General features: G+C 45.1%; 1 protein-coding gene across 1 annotated transcript in view; it reads left to right on the plus strand.

Moving 5' to 3' along the window:
- Positions 1-13,770, plus strand: part of LOC149282555 (myotilin-like) — a 91,649-nt gene that overhangs the window by 34,897 nt on the left and 42,982 nt on the right. The window contains exons 5-7 of the mRNA XM_089498056.1: positions 2,411-2,443; positions 6,969-6,984; positions 12,467-12,581. Of these exons, the coding sequence (XP_089354182.1) occupies positions 2,411-2,443; positions 6,969-6,984; positions 12,467-12,581 (164 nt within the window). The remainder of the gene's footprint in view (positions 1-2,410; positions 2,444-6,968; positions 6,985-12,466; positions 12,582-13,770) is intronic.

Raw genomic sequence — 13,770 nt, forward strand, 5'->3', positions numbered from 1 at the left:
TCAACCATAACTGCCCCTAAATTAACGCTAAACATCCCATCAACCATAACTGCCCCTAAATTAACCCTAAACACCCCATCAACCATAACTGCCTCTAAATTAACCCTAAACACCCCATTAACCATAACTGGCCATAACTTAACCCTAAACACCCCATTAACCATAACTGCCCCTAAATTAACCCAAAAGACCACATTAACCATAACTGCCCCTAAATAACCCTAAACACCCATCAACCATAACTGCCCCAAAATTAACCCTAAACACCCCATTAACCATAACTGGCCCTAACTTAACCCTAAACACCCCATTAACCATAACTGCCCCTAAATTAACCCCCACCTCCCCTAACTTTCAGCACCCCGAATATTAATTTTATACTCACAGTTAGCATCCACACTGCTCAGCAACTATCAGGAAAGGGGCAGGGTCAATCGTTAGAGTGACTGCAGGGATTGAGGTCAGACACTAGGGAGGGCGGGGAGACTCCGGACTGGGCGGGGAGTGTGTTGGCTGGGAGCTGACGGCTGGGACCTCCTCCCCCTGTTCGCACAGCTTTTACTGTGCGAACAGAGATTAGCCGACGCTTTAGCAAGCACAGCAGCAATTGAGCAAAATAGGGGCATATAAATAATAATAGGGGCGATAGGAAGAGGCATAGGCAGGCTACATCAGGGGACAGGAGGCTTCATGGCACGTGAACCCCAAAGTGCAAAAGGAAAAAAATTGCAAAATGAATCAAAAATTTTTTTGGATTAATTTTGCAATTTTTTTTCCTTTTGCGCTTGGGGGTTCACGTGCGCATGTGCTCCTATGGAGGAGCCTCCACTGACTGCAGCATTTATCTTATTAGACTTGTAAGTTATATAAACCTGTTATTGAATAAGGTGATTATCTAGCCAAAGGGTCTTTTTTTGGATTGTTACGTATATACAGTATATGTATATATATCATGTATCCATTCACAAGGTAAAACCATAATAACCTATACTGCAATACCTATTTAGTACCATTAAACTCAATACTCTGTTGCATCTGCAATGGGATGAAATGTGTCTGATGTTACTTGTGCTAAACTATTTGACCACATGCCGTTAGTTCTATTTTAGGATTACCTGCTCAAATGACAACTGTTCCAAATGATGTTCTCATTCACTAATGCAAATGCAGTACACAAATGCTACATTCCACAGACCATTTGAAATGTTCTTCCAGCAGCTGTTAGATTTAATCTGGTAAAGCTTGTAAAGGTCTCCTGTAATATTCTGTGCCAAAAATAGACTTCCTACAAATGATTTGCAAGAGGAAATGTATAAGAGAAAATCATAATTTTAGTTCATAAAACATATGATACAGGGAGGGGGAAATGCATATTTATTTTACAGTGCATAAATAAGCAAAATATTTTTCTGTATGTTTACTTTCTCGGTATTACTTTCTCAACTGTGGAAATATTTAAAATATATATGTTTTCATAAGCATAGAGCAGAATAAAAATGATTGATTTACAGAATTCAAAGTCATTGAATTTAGACCACCGATTTTTTAAATATGAAATGTTCTACTAACTTGCTACATTCTATATTTCTTATTTCTTATGTCTTTTTCAAATTAATATGACAAATGAAGACCTGGAGAGATTAATTGCAAATAACATTAAGCTCCAATTAAAAGAGTTTTGAATCATACACCGTGGTCTATTTTGTACTCAGACATTAGCTCCTGAAAGGATCTGGGTTTGCCAGAAAAAAAGAACCAGCAATTAGATTACGACTGACCATGTCCAAGACTTAAGTTTGAATCTCTAGAGTTATTCATTATTGCTGTCATTATATTAGATAAAAAGAAAATCAAATTATGTTCAAGTAGTCTTTAATCCGTATACAGATCAAAAAGACGTAAAAAAGGCTGCACTTAAAATAACAGATATGAGATAACCAATAATAGTTAATAAGCTGCTATGTGTCACGCACAGCGTGGAATAGAACCTGTAATCAGGTAGAACAGCGTGTGCAAGTCCAATAGACAGATCACAAAAAGTCCAGCACAGAATAGCCAATGAGCAAGCCGAGGTCAGGAAGCCAGAAGTCAGGATCGTTGCAGGATAAGCCAAGGTCAGGAAGCCAGATGTCAGGGTAGTCGTGAGGGTAGCCAGAGTCAAACGCCAGGAATCGGTAACAGGAACAAGCCGGGTCGGTAACGGGGAATCAACAGAAACGCGTACTGAGCAGACACTATACAAGATAGGTACAACCATCAGAAGGCAAGGTTGGGATGTTTCTGAGGCTCTTATATAGGCCGAGGAAGTCCAGGCATCAATTACAGAATTCCCGACAAAAATTCAAAGTGCCGTTATGTCACTTCCGGTTCGCGGCCATCTTGGGATTGGCGGATCGTAAAATCCTAAAAGGAGTCGTAGTACCGGCTGGCGCCATTAGGTGGCGTGCAGAGGACCGCGTGCACGCAGCAGGACCGGACCTGGCTCCAGCAGAGGACGACCGACGCGTGGAACCGCGAGGTCTTCCCCTTCCTCGCGGCGGCGGAGGCTGTCTCGGAGAAGCGGGAGGTCTCCCTCTCCTCCGCGGTGGTTGCGGCTCCCGCGGCAAGGCGGGAGGACTCTCCCTTTTCCGCGGCGGTTGCAGTTGCTGCGGCACGGTGAGGGGTCTCCCTCTTCTCCGTGGCAGCTGTGGCTGCCGCGGCACGGTAGGAGGTCTCCCTCTTCTCCGTGGTGGCTGCGGTTGCCGCGGCACGGTGGGAGGTCTCCCTCTTCTCCTCGGCGGCTGCCGGTCCGAGGACCCAGAAGCACCGGCAGCCAGGTATGTGACAGTACCCCCCCTTGAAGGGGCGGCCACCGGACGACCCTTGGCAAGACCAACCCGTCTCCTATGCGAGGAAGACCCGTACCAGACGAGGAGCATCGAGACGAGCCACGGGTACCCAGGAACGACTCTCCGGACCAAGACCTCTCCAGTGGATCAGATACTGCACGCTCCCTTGTTGTCTGCGAGTGGCCAGAATCATCTGAGGACAACGCCGAGGTGGATCTGCACCAGAAGTCCCCGGAACAGTAGGTCTTGTGGAAGTAAATTGATTGCACACCAGAGGCTTTAGAAGCGAAACATGAAAGACTCGAGGAATCCGAAGGGTACGAGGTAGGAGAAGTTCGTAGGCTACTGGATTGATCCGACGAATAATAGGAAAAGGACCAATAAAACGTGGAGCCAACTTCATGGAAGTGACCCTGAGTTTGAGATACCGGGTAGACAACCAGACCCTCTCTCCAGGCAAATACGCAGGAGCCCTGGAGCGTCTTTTGTTTGCCTGATGCTCTTGACGTCTGCCTGTTGCAAAGCCTCTAGTACAGAAGACCACATGGACCGTATGGTAGCCAATCTCTCCTGCAATTCTGGAACCGCAGAGGCAGGGAACGTTCCGGGAAAGGACTGTGGATGCAGACCATACAAACAGAAGAATGACGACACTCCTGTGGACTCCTGTACGGAGTTGTTGCGGGCAAACTCAGCGAAGGGTAGCAGATTAACCCAATTCTCCTGGTGGTTATTGACAAACAGGCGTAAATATTGCTCCAAGTGTTGATTAGCCCTCTCCGCTGCTCCGTTGGACTGTGGATGATACGCGGATGAGAATGCCAGAGTAATACCCAAGGCCTTAGTGAATTCACACCAGAAGCGTGCTACGAATTGTGAACCTCGGTCGGAGACAATCTCGGTGGGTAATCCATGGAGACGGACGATCTCGCGTATAAAAACTTCGGCCAACATGGCAGCAGAGGGCAATTTTTTCAACGGAATCATATGAGCCATCTTGGAAAAGCGATCAACAACCATAAGGATAACAGTATGACCTCTGGAGTTCGGTAAGTCCACAATGAAATCCATGGCTATGTGCGTCCACGGAGTCGAAGGAAGAGGTAGAGGATGCAACAGGCCAGCAGGTAGTCTCTTGGAAGACTTGTTAGCTGCACACTTGGTACAGGACTGGACGAATAGGACAGTGTCCTTGGCCCAATTCGGCCACCAAAAAGTTCTGGACACAAGCTCCTTAGTGCGTGTAATTCCTGGATGTCCCGCCGTCCTGGAACTATGAGAAAGACGGAGGACTCGAGACCGGAAGCGAACAGGAACAAACAGCTTGCCAACAGGTAGAGACACCGGAGCTTGAGTTTGCATACTGGCAATACGATCCAACAGGGGAGTACGACAGGTAAGTCGGATAGCAGCCATGACTTTAGTCGCAGGAACGATCGCCTCGGGTTCGTGACACTCCTCTTCAGGAAACGTGTGCATGCGAGAGAGAGCGTCAGCCTTGGTATTCTTGGATCCTGGACGGTAGGTCAAAACGAAAGGAAATCGTGACAGGAACAACGACCATCTTGCTTGCCGAGGATTAAGACATTTTGCGGTCTCGATGTACTGTAGGTTCTTATGATCCGTTAAGATCAAAGTAGGAACTTGTACCCCTTCCAACAGATGTCGCCACTCCTCTAGGGCCAGTATAACCGCCAACATTTCCTTGTTGCTGATATCATAATTCCTCTCCGCAGACGAAAATCTCCTGGAGAAAAAAACACACGGGTGTAGTGGCCCACTATACGAGGCCCTCTGAGATAGGACAGCACCCACGCCCGTCTCAGATGCATCCACCTCCAGAACAAACGGTAAAAGGGGATCTGGATGTCGCAGTACCGGAGCAGTGGTAAACCTCTCCCTCAACTGGTCAAAAGTGGAGACGGCAGCGGGTGGCCATTCAATGGTATTGGCCCCTTTCTTGGTCAGGACCGTCAGAGGAGCGGCAATCTTAGAATAGTCTCTGATAAAACGTCTGTAATAGTTGGCAAACCCCAGAAAGCGTTGCAACGGTTTCAGACCCACAGGCTGCGGCCAGTCCTTGATAGCCCGTACTTTAGCTGGGTCCATTTCGAACCCCTCCGGGGTAATGACATACCCTAAGAACAGTACTTTGCAAACCTCAAACTCGCACTTCTCCAGCTTGGCGTAGAGCCCGTGTTGCCGTAGACGGTCTAATACTTGAGCAACCTGTGTGCGATGAGTGGAAAGGTCTGTGGAGTAGATCAAAATGTCATCCAGGTATACTACGACGAACTGTTGCAGAAAATCCCTGAGACAATCGTTAATGAACTCCTGGAAGACAGCTGGGGCATTGCATAGCCCGAACGGCATAACCGTATCCTCGTAATGTCCAGATCGTGTGTTAAGTGCCGTCTTCCATTCATCGTCCTCGCGAATTCGAACAAGGTTGTAAGCACCCCGCAGATCCAACTTGGTATAGATAGTAGCTCCGCGCAGTCTGTCGAAGAGCTCGGAAATTAATGGGATGGGATACGTATTGCGTCTGGTGATTCTGTTCAACCCTCTGTAATCGATGCAAGGGCGAAGTTCCCCATTCTTCTTTTTAACAAAAAAAATCCCGCTCCAGCGGGTGACGTGGAGCGGCGAATAAATCCCCGACGAAGGTTCTCTTCAATATACGCCTCCATAGCTTTAGTCTCTGGAACCGAAAGCGGATAGGTCCGACCCCTGGGTGGCATGGTACCAGGGAGTAGGTCAATGGGACAGTCATACGGACGATGTGGAGGTAGTTTCTCCGCCTCCTTTTTGTTGAATACGTCCGCGAAGCAACGGTACTGATCTGGCAGTATTGAGGTTCCAATGGAGCTTAGTGTCACAGGAACAGTCTTTACAGGTGAGAGACAGTGGTCCATACAAGCACTGCTCCAGGCCGTAATCTGGTTCGTAAACCAATCGTAGGGTTGTGATTACGCAGCCAAGGATACCCCAATATAATCGGAACAGACGGGGAACGGATGAGCAACAACTGCAACGGTTCGCTGTGAACCACTCCCACAGAGAGGGTAAGTTGAGTCGTGTGAAGAGTTATGTGCTCTTGAAGAAGAGGCCTCCCGTCGATAGCCTCCATGGATAATGGATTGGGGAGGAGGAGGGTGGGGACCCGAAACCGGCTACAAAACTCAGAGTCAATAAAGTTGCCGGCAGCGCCGGAATCCAGAAAGGCCATGGTGTTCACGGAACCCCTCGACCAGACCAGTTGAACCGGAACCATCATGCGGGTGATCTTGGTTTCAGGGGATGGCCTAATCACCCCTATAGTAGGTCCCCTCAGCCTACCTAGGTGCGGGCGCCTCCCGGCCTCCTTAGAACAGTCCTTGAGAAAATGCCCCGACAGACCACAATACAGGCATAATCCTTCTCTTCTCCTCCTGCTCTTCTCGTGCTCAGAGAGTCTAGCTGCCCCCAGCTGCATAGGTTCCTCCGCAGAATCTGACAAAGTGGGTGAGGACGGAACTTGGGAAAAATGACGAACAGTGTCCCTCACTCCCCTCTCCAGTCGTCTCAGGCTCTCACGTTGAGCTTGTTTCTCACGAAGATGCAAGTCTACCTGGGAGACGTACTGTATTACCGCATCCAGGTTCGTAGGAAGGTCTCTAGCCGCGATCTCATCCTTGAGGGATTCAGATAGTCCATTCAGGAATGCGGCGACTAGAGCCTCATTGGACCAGTCGACCTCCGCCATCAGGGTGCGGCATTCGATGGAATACTCCTGAAGAGAACGGGAACCCTGGCGGATAGAGAACAGGGATGCGGATGCCGTACTCCTCCTTCCAGGGACGTCAAACACTGAACGCAGCCTTGAGACGAATTCCGAGTAGGACCGAACCGGAGGGGCATTTCTTTCCCATAGTGGAGAGGCCCAAGCCAGTGCTGTGCCCGTGAGTAACGAAATTACATAGCCCACCTTAGCCCGTTCCGTAGGGAAGGCATAAGGTGAAAGTTCAAAATGTATCTCGCACTGGTTCAGGAACCCTCTGCATGCTGCTGGTTCGCCATCATAATGTTGGGGGGAAGGTAGATGAGCGGGTACAGAATGAATAGGTGCAGGCGGTGGTGGATGAACCGCAATTGCCGGAGGACCTTGTAGCGCTGGGTCGGTGCGTTGCAACAACGTCTGGAAAACTTGGCCAAACTGATCCAGACGGTGATCCATCCCATCCAAACGATCCTCCGTGGAGCTCTGCTGTCCTGCCGATGCAGGTCTCATATTGGCCTTCTGATTCTGTCACGCACAGCGTAGAATAGAACCTGTAATCAGGTAGAACAGCGTGTGCAAGTCCAATAGACAGATCACAAAAAGTCCAGCACAGAATAGCCAATGAGCAAGCCGAGGTCAGGAAGCCAGAAGTCAGGATCGTTGCAGGATAAGCCGAGGTCAGAAAGCCAGAAGTCAGGGTAGTCGTGAGGGTAGCCAGAGTCAAACGCCAGGAATCGGTAACAGGAACAAGCCGGGTCGGTAACGGGGAATCAACAGAAACACGTACTGAGCAGACACTATACAAGATAGGTACAACCATCAGAAGGCAAGGTTGGGATGTTTCTGAGGCTCTTATATAGGCCGAGGAAGTCCAGGCATCAATTACAGAATTCCCGACAAAAATTCAAAGTGCCGTTATGTCACTTCCGGTTTGCGGCCATCTTGGGATTGGCGGATCGTAAAATCCTAAAAGGAGTCGTAGTACCGGCTGGCGCCATTAGGTGGCGTGCAGAGGACCGCGTGCACGCAGCAGGACCGGACCTGGCTCCAGCAGAGGACGACCGACGCGTGGAACCGCGAGGTCTTCCCCTTCCTCGCGGCGGCGGAGGCTGTCTCGGAGAAGCGGGAGGTCTCCCTCTCCTCCGCGGCGGTTGCGGCTCCCGCGGCAAGGCGGGAGGACTCTCCCTTTTCCGCGGCGGTTGCAGTTGCTGCGGCACGGTGAGGGGTTTCCCTCTTCTCCGTGGCGGCTGCGGTTGCCGCGGCACGGTGGGAGGTCTCCCCCTTCTCCTCGGCGGCTGCCGGTCCGAGGACCCAGAAGCACCGGCAGCCAGGTATGTGACACTATGGTGAGAAACTGAAAAGTGCATATAAAAACTCCCCCAACTAAATATGCAATAGTACAAATGTAAAACAGTAAAAAATTAGTATTTCTCTAACCAAGCGCTTATGAAATATTGAATCTATAGATAAAGTAACCTTAAAATACTTAAATTCGAGCGTGCATAGGTCGATCAGCGGTTTTCAATTGATATCTTTCAAATGCAGGTATCGTATGATATATAAAAGGCAAAGAGAGACATCATAGTGCAAAAAAAACATCACTGCATAAAATGAAAATGTTAAAACCTATACACAGGCTGCTCACCGTATTCAGAGCCAAATAAAAAATTTAGGCTCGTAAAAGACACATATGGACACTCTTAAGGCGGTGTCCTAGCCCCTTTATTAGAATAATCACTCAAGACGTTCTTATTAATTTAAACGTTTTTAAACAATTTATTAATACTTCAAGTAATTCAATTTTTTTTTAAATAGTAAGCACTTTAAATAAATAAGATAAATTGTGATAAAAGTGCTCAGTACGTTCACTGGGTCTTTTTCAAGTACATAGCTACGTTTTGGTTCAAAAACAATGTTTTGCGCCTGAGGATTGGGATAACCCACTGGATAAACTGATCAAGTCGACTTTAGATCTTGTGTGCTCAACAGCAATTGTGTACTCTATTATGAAAGAAACACAATACTTACCTGTGTTGCGGATGGGGGGGGCGCATAGGTGGCTTGAGTGCATACCCACCTTGGAATTGGAGTATATGTAGGAGGCCTATGCAACAAGGAGGGTGATACCTACTGCCCTTTACACATGCTTCTGAAAATTACACATCATGCTTATTTCTCTTCCTGCGTCTCTTTCAAACAGGAATTAGGGCGGATGCAAGTTGCATGAAGTGTAATGCCCCTCAAGCAGATTTATTCCACTTTTTCTGGCAATGCCCCCGCCTCAGGGCTTTTTGAACAGCCACGCTTACCTACAGTAAACAATTAAAACTCCCTTTGAGGCATGTCACACCAGAGTTAGCTATTCTGGGAGTGATCCCAATAGAATATAAGGGCAATAGAATTCAACTTAGAATCTTGATGGAAGCTGCCAGGAAGTCGATCATACAGCAGTGGATCCAGACATTCCCACCGACTCTGGCATTGCTTAAGTCCAAGCTCTTGTTTATCATGAGAATGACCTGGCTGGACTGGAGCTTGGCAAAGGAAGTACACTGTGATAAGGTGCAGGGTGCTGTCTTTGATGAGGTTTACATCCCCATTACATTTTGTAGTGAGGGGTAAGATATTTAGCCCCAGGGGGAAGTATGTTTTGTGTGCAACATAACAAATAACAATATGTTGGAGCAGGGAGACCGTGGTCTCCCCAGGCCAGGTTGCACCATCAGGAGTTAAAGGGCTGTGCGAGTGAGCCCATTGGTCGCCTGCAGGCAACCAATAGAGTTTCTTGCACGTCCCTTTAACTCCTGATGGTGCAACTTGGCCTGGGGAGACCACGGTCTCCCTGCTCCAATATATTGTTATTTGTGATGTTGCACACAACTTGGCCTGTCTCCCTGCTCCAAGTTTAAATCCTGACGGCGAACCTACGGATTTCTGCTCCCTGTTAACAGGAGCGGAAATCAGTAGGTTCGCCACCAGGAGTTGTAAAAGGCCGTGCGAGTGAGCCTATTGGTTGCCTGCAGGGGCCTCCTCTGGCATCAATCAAGTAGCAGAGTAGGAGGCTACATTTTACATTGAATAGAACGTAAAATCATGCAGGCCTCATTAGTTTATTAATGTCTGGGGAAGCCAAACCACCAGATTTTATTGGATATTTCAGAATTGCAAAGGAAATCATAGGCTTTGTTACCCATCCAAATAAATTCTGAGAACATTCCTTGAAATGGTTTAAGAGTGTAGAACAGGGGTGTCCAAGTTTTTTCTGCAGTGGGCCACTTCATCAGAAATGTATATGTGCGTGTGCCGCACTCATTTTTCACTGAGAGAAAATGTGGCCTTTTAGCTTTATAATGCATATTAATACAGGGTTAATTTGGCGATAATGAAAAAGCATTTCTTGATCAACTTTTATATGTCATGCTATCAATACTAAATTACTTAAACAGCGAAACAAAGTCAGTCCACAAAGCATTTAAAACAATTTTAGCCAAATAAAATTGCACAAGGCTGGAGCACACTGTGGGTATAAATTGGATTTAAGATGGCTGATGCACACTGGAACAAACACGACTTCTGTCTAGGGGGGCTTGTACCTCACGATCTCAATTGCTCGGATAAAACAAAAATGACAAATACGAAAAAAATATAGTGTAATAAAGTAAAACACTTTGGAACTTCAGGAAAAAACTTCAATGGTTACACTCACAGTGTGTATGAACCTTTTTAGCCTCCACAAACAACTCCTTGGTATGTGTGTCAATTCATCAATCACATGGACATAGAAGAGAAGAAATTTACCATAGAATGATATCTTTCTAAACCAGTGTACACGCGATAATTGGATGCACTCACATTTAGGTGGATGTATCAGGCGTATCAGATGTAAATCTTGGAGTTGTTATGGTCTTTGGTGAAGTTCTAGATGTGACTCTTACAAGTCCTCAATTTCTCTGAGTCCTGGTCGGGTGGTTCCTCTGTGTTCCAATAGTAGTGTTTTAAAGTGCAAGTGCTCAGGAGAATCCAATAGTAGTAACTTGTAAAGTGTGTGTGGTTAAAAAATGCAATCAATGGTTTAGTCCAAAATTCATCCAAAAATAATTATGTATGCCAGGACTCAGAGAAATTGAGGACTTATAAGAGTCACATCTAGAACTTCACCAAAGACCATAACAACTCCAAGATTTACATCTGATACGCCTGATACATCCACCTAAATGTGAGTGCATCCAATTATCGCGTGTACACTGGTTTAGAAAGATATCATTCTATGGTAAATTTCTTCTCTTCTATGTCCATGTGATTGATGAATTGACACACATACCAAGGAGTTGTTTGTGGAGGCTAAAAAGGTTCATACACACTGTGAGTGTAACCATTGAAGTTTTTTCCTGAAGTTCCAAAGTGTTTTACTTTATTACACTATATTTTTTTCGTATTTGTCATTTTTGTTTTATCCGAGCAATTGAGATCGAGCTGCGAGCTGCACCGGACGATCTGCAGTTCAGGTAAGGGTGGGGGAAGGTTATGAATGAGAATACGTGAATGAGGGAATGAATGTTTGTGATAAATGAATATGCATGTGATAGCATGCATGTGTAAGTGGGTGGGCAGGGCACAGGGAGGCTGTAGGTTATGTGCATGTATTGGCTGCTTGTGCATGATAGGAGTGTCATTGCTATATTAAATATATATGATTACTAACAGCAATCACACTCCTATCATGCCCAGGCATACCCAGATTCCAGCATGTACTGGCTGACTTGGTATGATAGGAGTGTGATTGCTAACAGCAATCTCACTTCTATGATGCCCAGGATCCAGCATGTACTGACTGCCTATGGGGAAGCTGTTTCCCCATAATTTAAAAATTATATCCCTGAATATTATGTTTTTGCAAATATTCATCCAGTTGCGGTTAAAAAAAATTTCTAAACTAAACAGATTTAAATTTGTTAACCTTTCTTCATAACTAAAGTGTTCCATTCCTTTTATTAATTTTGTAGCTTGCCTCTGCGCCATTTCCAGTGCTATAATATCCTTCTTTAGAATAGGTGCCTCAACTTGCACAGCATATTCAAGGTGTGGTCTTACCATTGATTTAAAAAGAGGCAAAATTATATTTATATCCCACAAATTGATGCCCCTTTTTATACATGACAATACCTTACTGGCCTTAGCAACTGCTGACTGACATTGTTGTCTGGTTTGTTGTCTATAACAATTCCCAAATCCTTCTCATTTGTTGTTATCCCTAATTCACTACCATTTAGGGTGTAAGTTGCTTGTGCATTCCTTACCCCTAAGTGCATAAATTTACATTTATCTACATTAAGTTTCATCTGCCATTTGTGTGTCCAGTCCCCACAGTCTATCTAAATCGCTCTGCAGCAAAGTAATATCCTGCTCACATTGTACTACTTTACAGAATTTTGTGTTTTCTGCAAATACGGAAACATGACTTTCAATGCTTACTGCACGATCATTTATAAATATGTTGAATAAAATTGGTCCCAGAATAGAACCCTGAGGGACACTTTTGTCAAGCTTGAGAAATTACCATTTATGACAACTCTCTGTACTCTATCATTAAGCCAATGTTCTACCCAAGACTTTCAACTAGACCAATTTCTTTCAGTTTGAATACTAACCTATTGTGTGGAACCGTGCCAAACGCCTTGGCAAAATCCAAGATTACATCCACTGCAACACCTTGAGCTACACTTCTACTTTCTTCTTTGAGTGTAGGGATAAATAGAATGAAAACAATAAAAGTATGAAGGAATGAAACCCACCCTATACATATGCATATGAGCCTCTGCTTGTCAATAAATGCATGCATTAAAAGGTGTATATTTATATTTTACAGGAATCGTTCAAGTGAAAAAGTTGCTGAACGTGGATCGATACAAGAGAAATGTTTTCCACCAAGATTTTTGCAAGTTCCAGAGAATCAGGTTGTGGATGAAGGACGTTTCTGCAGGATAAACTTTAAAGTAAAGATGATTTTGTCAAACTATGGTAGTACTTCTCATCAGTTCTTTTTTTTGTAAAAAAATGAGGTGCCAGTACACATAATTAAAAAAAAAAAATTACCCATGCATAAACACATTTGCACTAACACATCCATGCTAGCCTACACTAACACACACTCAGACACTTACATACACACACAAAAACACACACACAGACAGAAACACTAAAACACTCAGAGACACACACACCAACACATACACTCAGACACTAACATACACAGACATACTCATTCATGAACCCAGAAACAGATATGCTGACATACCCAGACACACACTAACATACCTGACACCACAACACATACATGAGATCATACCCAGGCACCCTCACACACTAATATACCCAGACCCACATACTTCGCACTAAACACTAGACTTGTGCATTTGGACTTTTGGAAACATCAACATTTTGTTGAATTTGTTCATTCATTTGCCTGCTATGGATAAGGTTTTTCTCCCTTTCACACATTTTTTGGGATGGTTGCCAGTAATTAGAAAATGTTGCTTTATCTGGAGTAATAAAGGCTTACACACCCTATGATTAGCATTTTTGGCAGTATTCCCATAAGATGTGGTTAAGGTTCAAAGTGGGTACATATATTAAGAATTCAGAGCCCCAAAAGTCTAACAGCTGCTGCTTATTAAGTAATAGCATACTCCACAGAAAACAATCAAGGACAGGGTACAAAAGGTATCATACAGCAAAAGAAAAAAAGGCTATAGTTAGCCATTGCAATGCCAGAGATTTCTATACTAAAAAAATCCCTGCACCTGGGCTTCTTCCCTGCCTTGATGTCCTGACAGCTATAATTAACCATTGTAATAGCAGAGATATCTATACTGAAAAATCACGTAGATCACTTAAAAATAAAAATGTTAATATCTTCAAAAATCTCAACCAAAACACCAACTTATATTAATGAGGTACAAAGATGAGAAATAGAATAATAATTTAGAGGAGCATCTATGGTAGGCACTGTGTATACACATCCCTCCCCTTCTTCTGTGTTTTTTTCTATGCAGCAGGACATTGTCTCACATACTTACTCCCCTCTCCTCCCCACTCCCTGCCAGCATGGTCTCTCCATCTGCCAAGAAATTAGTGGAGAAAAGAAAATGGCTGGAGAAGGTAAGTAAACAGGGGGTGCAGATA

Source organism: Sceloporus occidentalis, unplaced genomic scaffold (assembly GCF_023333645.1).
Source record: "Sceloporus occidentalis isolate IW3139 unplaced genomic scaffold, rSceOcc1.0.p SCAF_112, whole genome shotgun sequence".
NCBI classification, from domain to species: domain Eukaryota; kingdom Metazoa; phylum Chordata; class Lepidosauria; order Squamata; family Phrynosomatidae; genus Sceloporus; species Sceloporus occidentalis.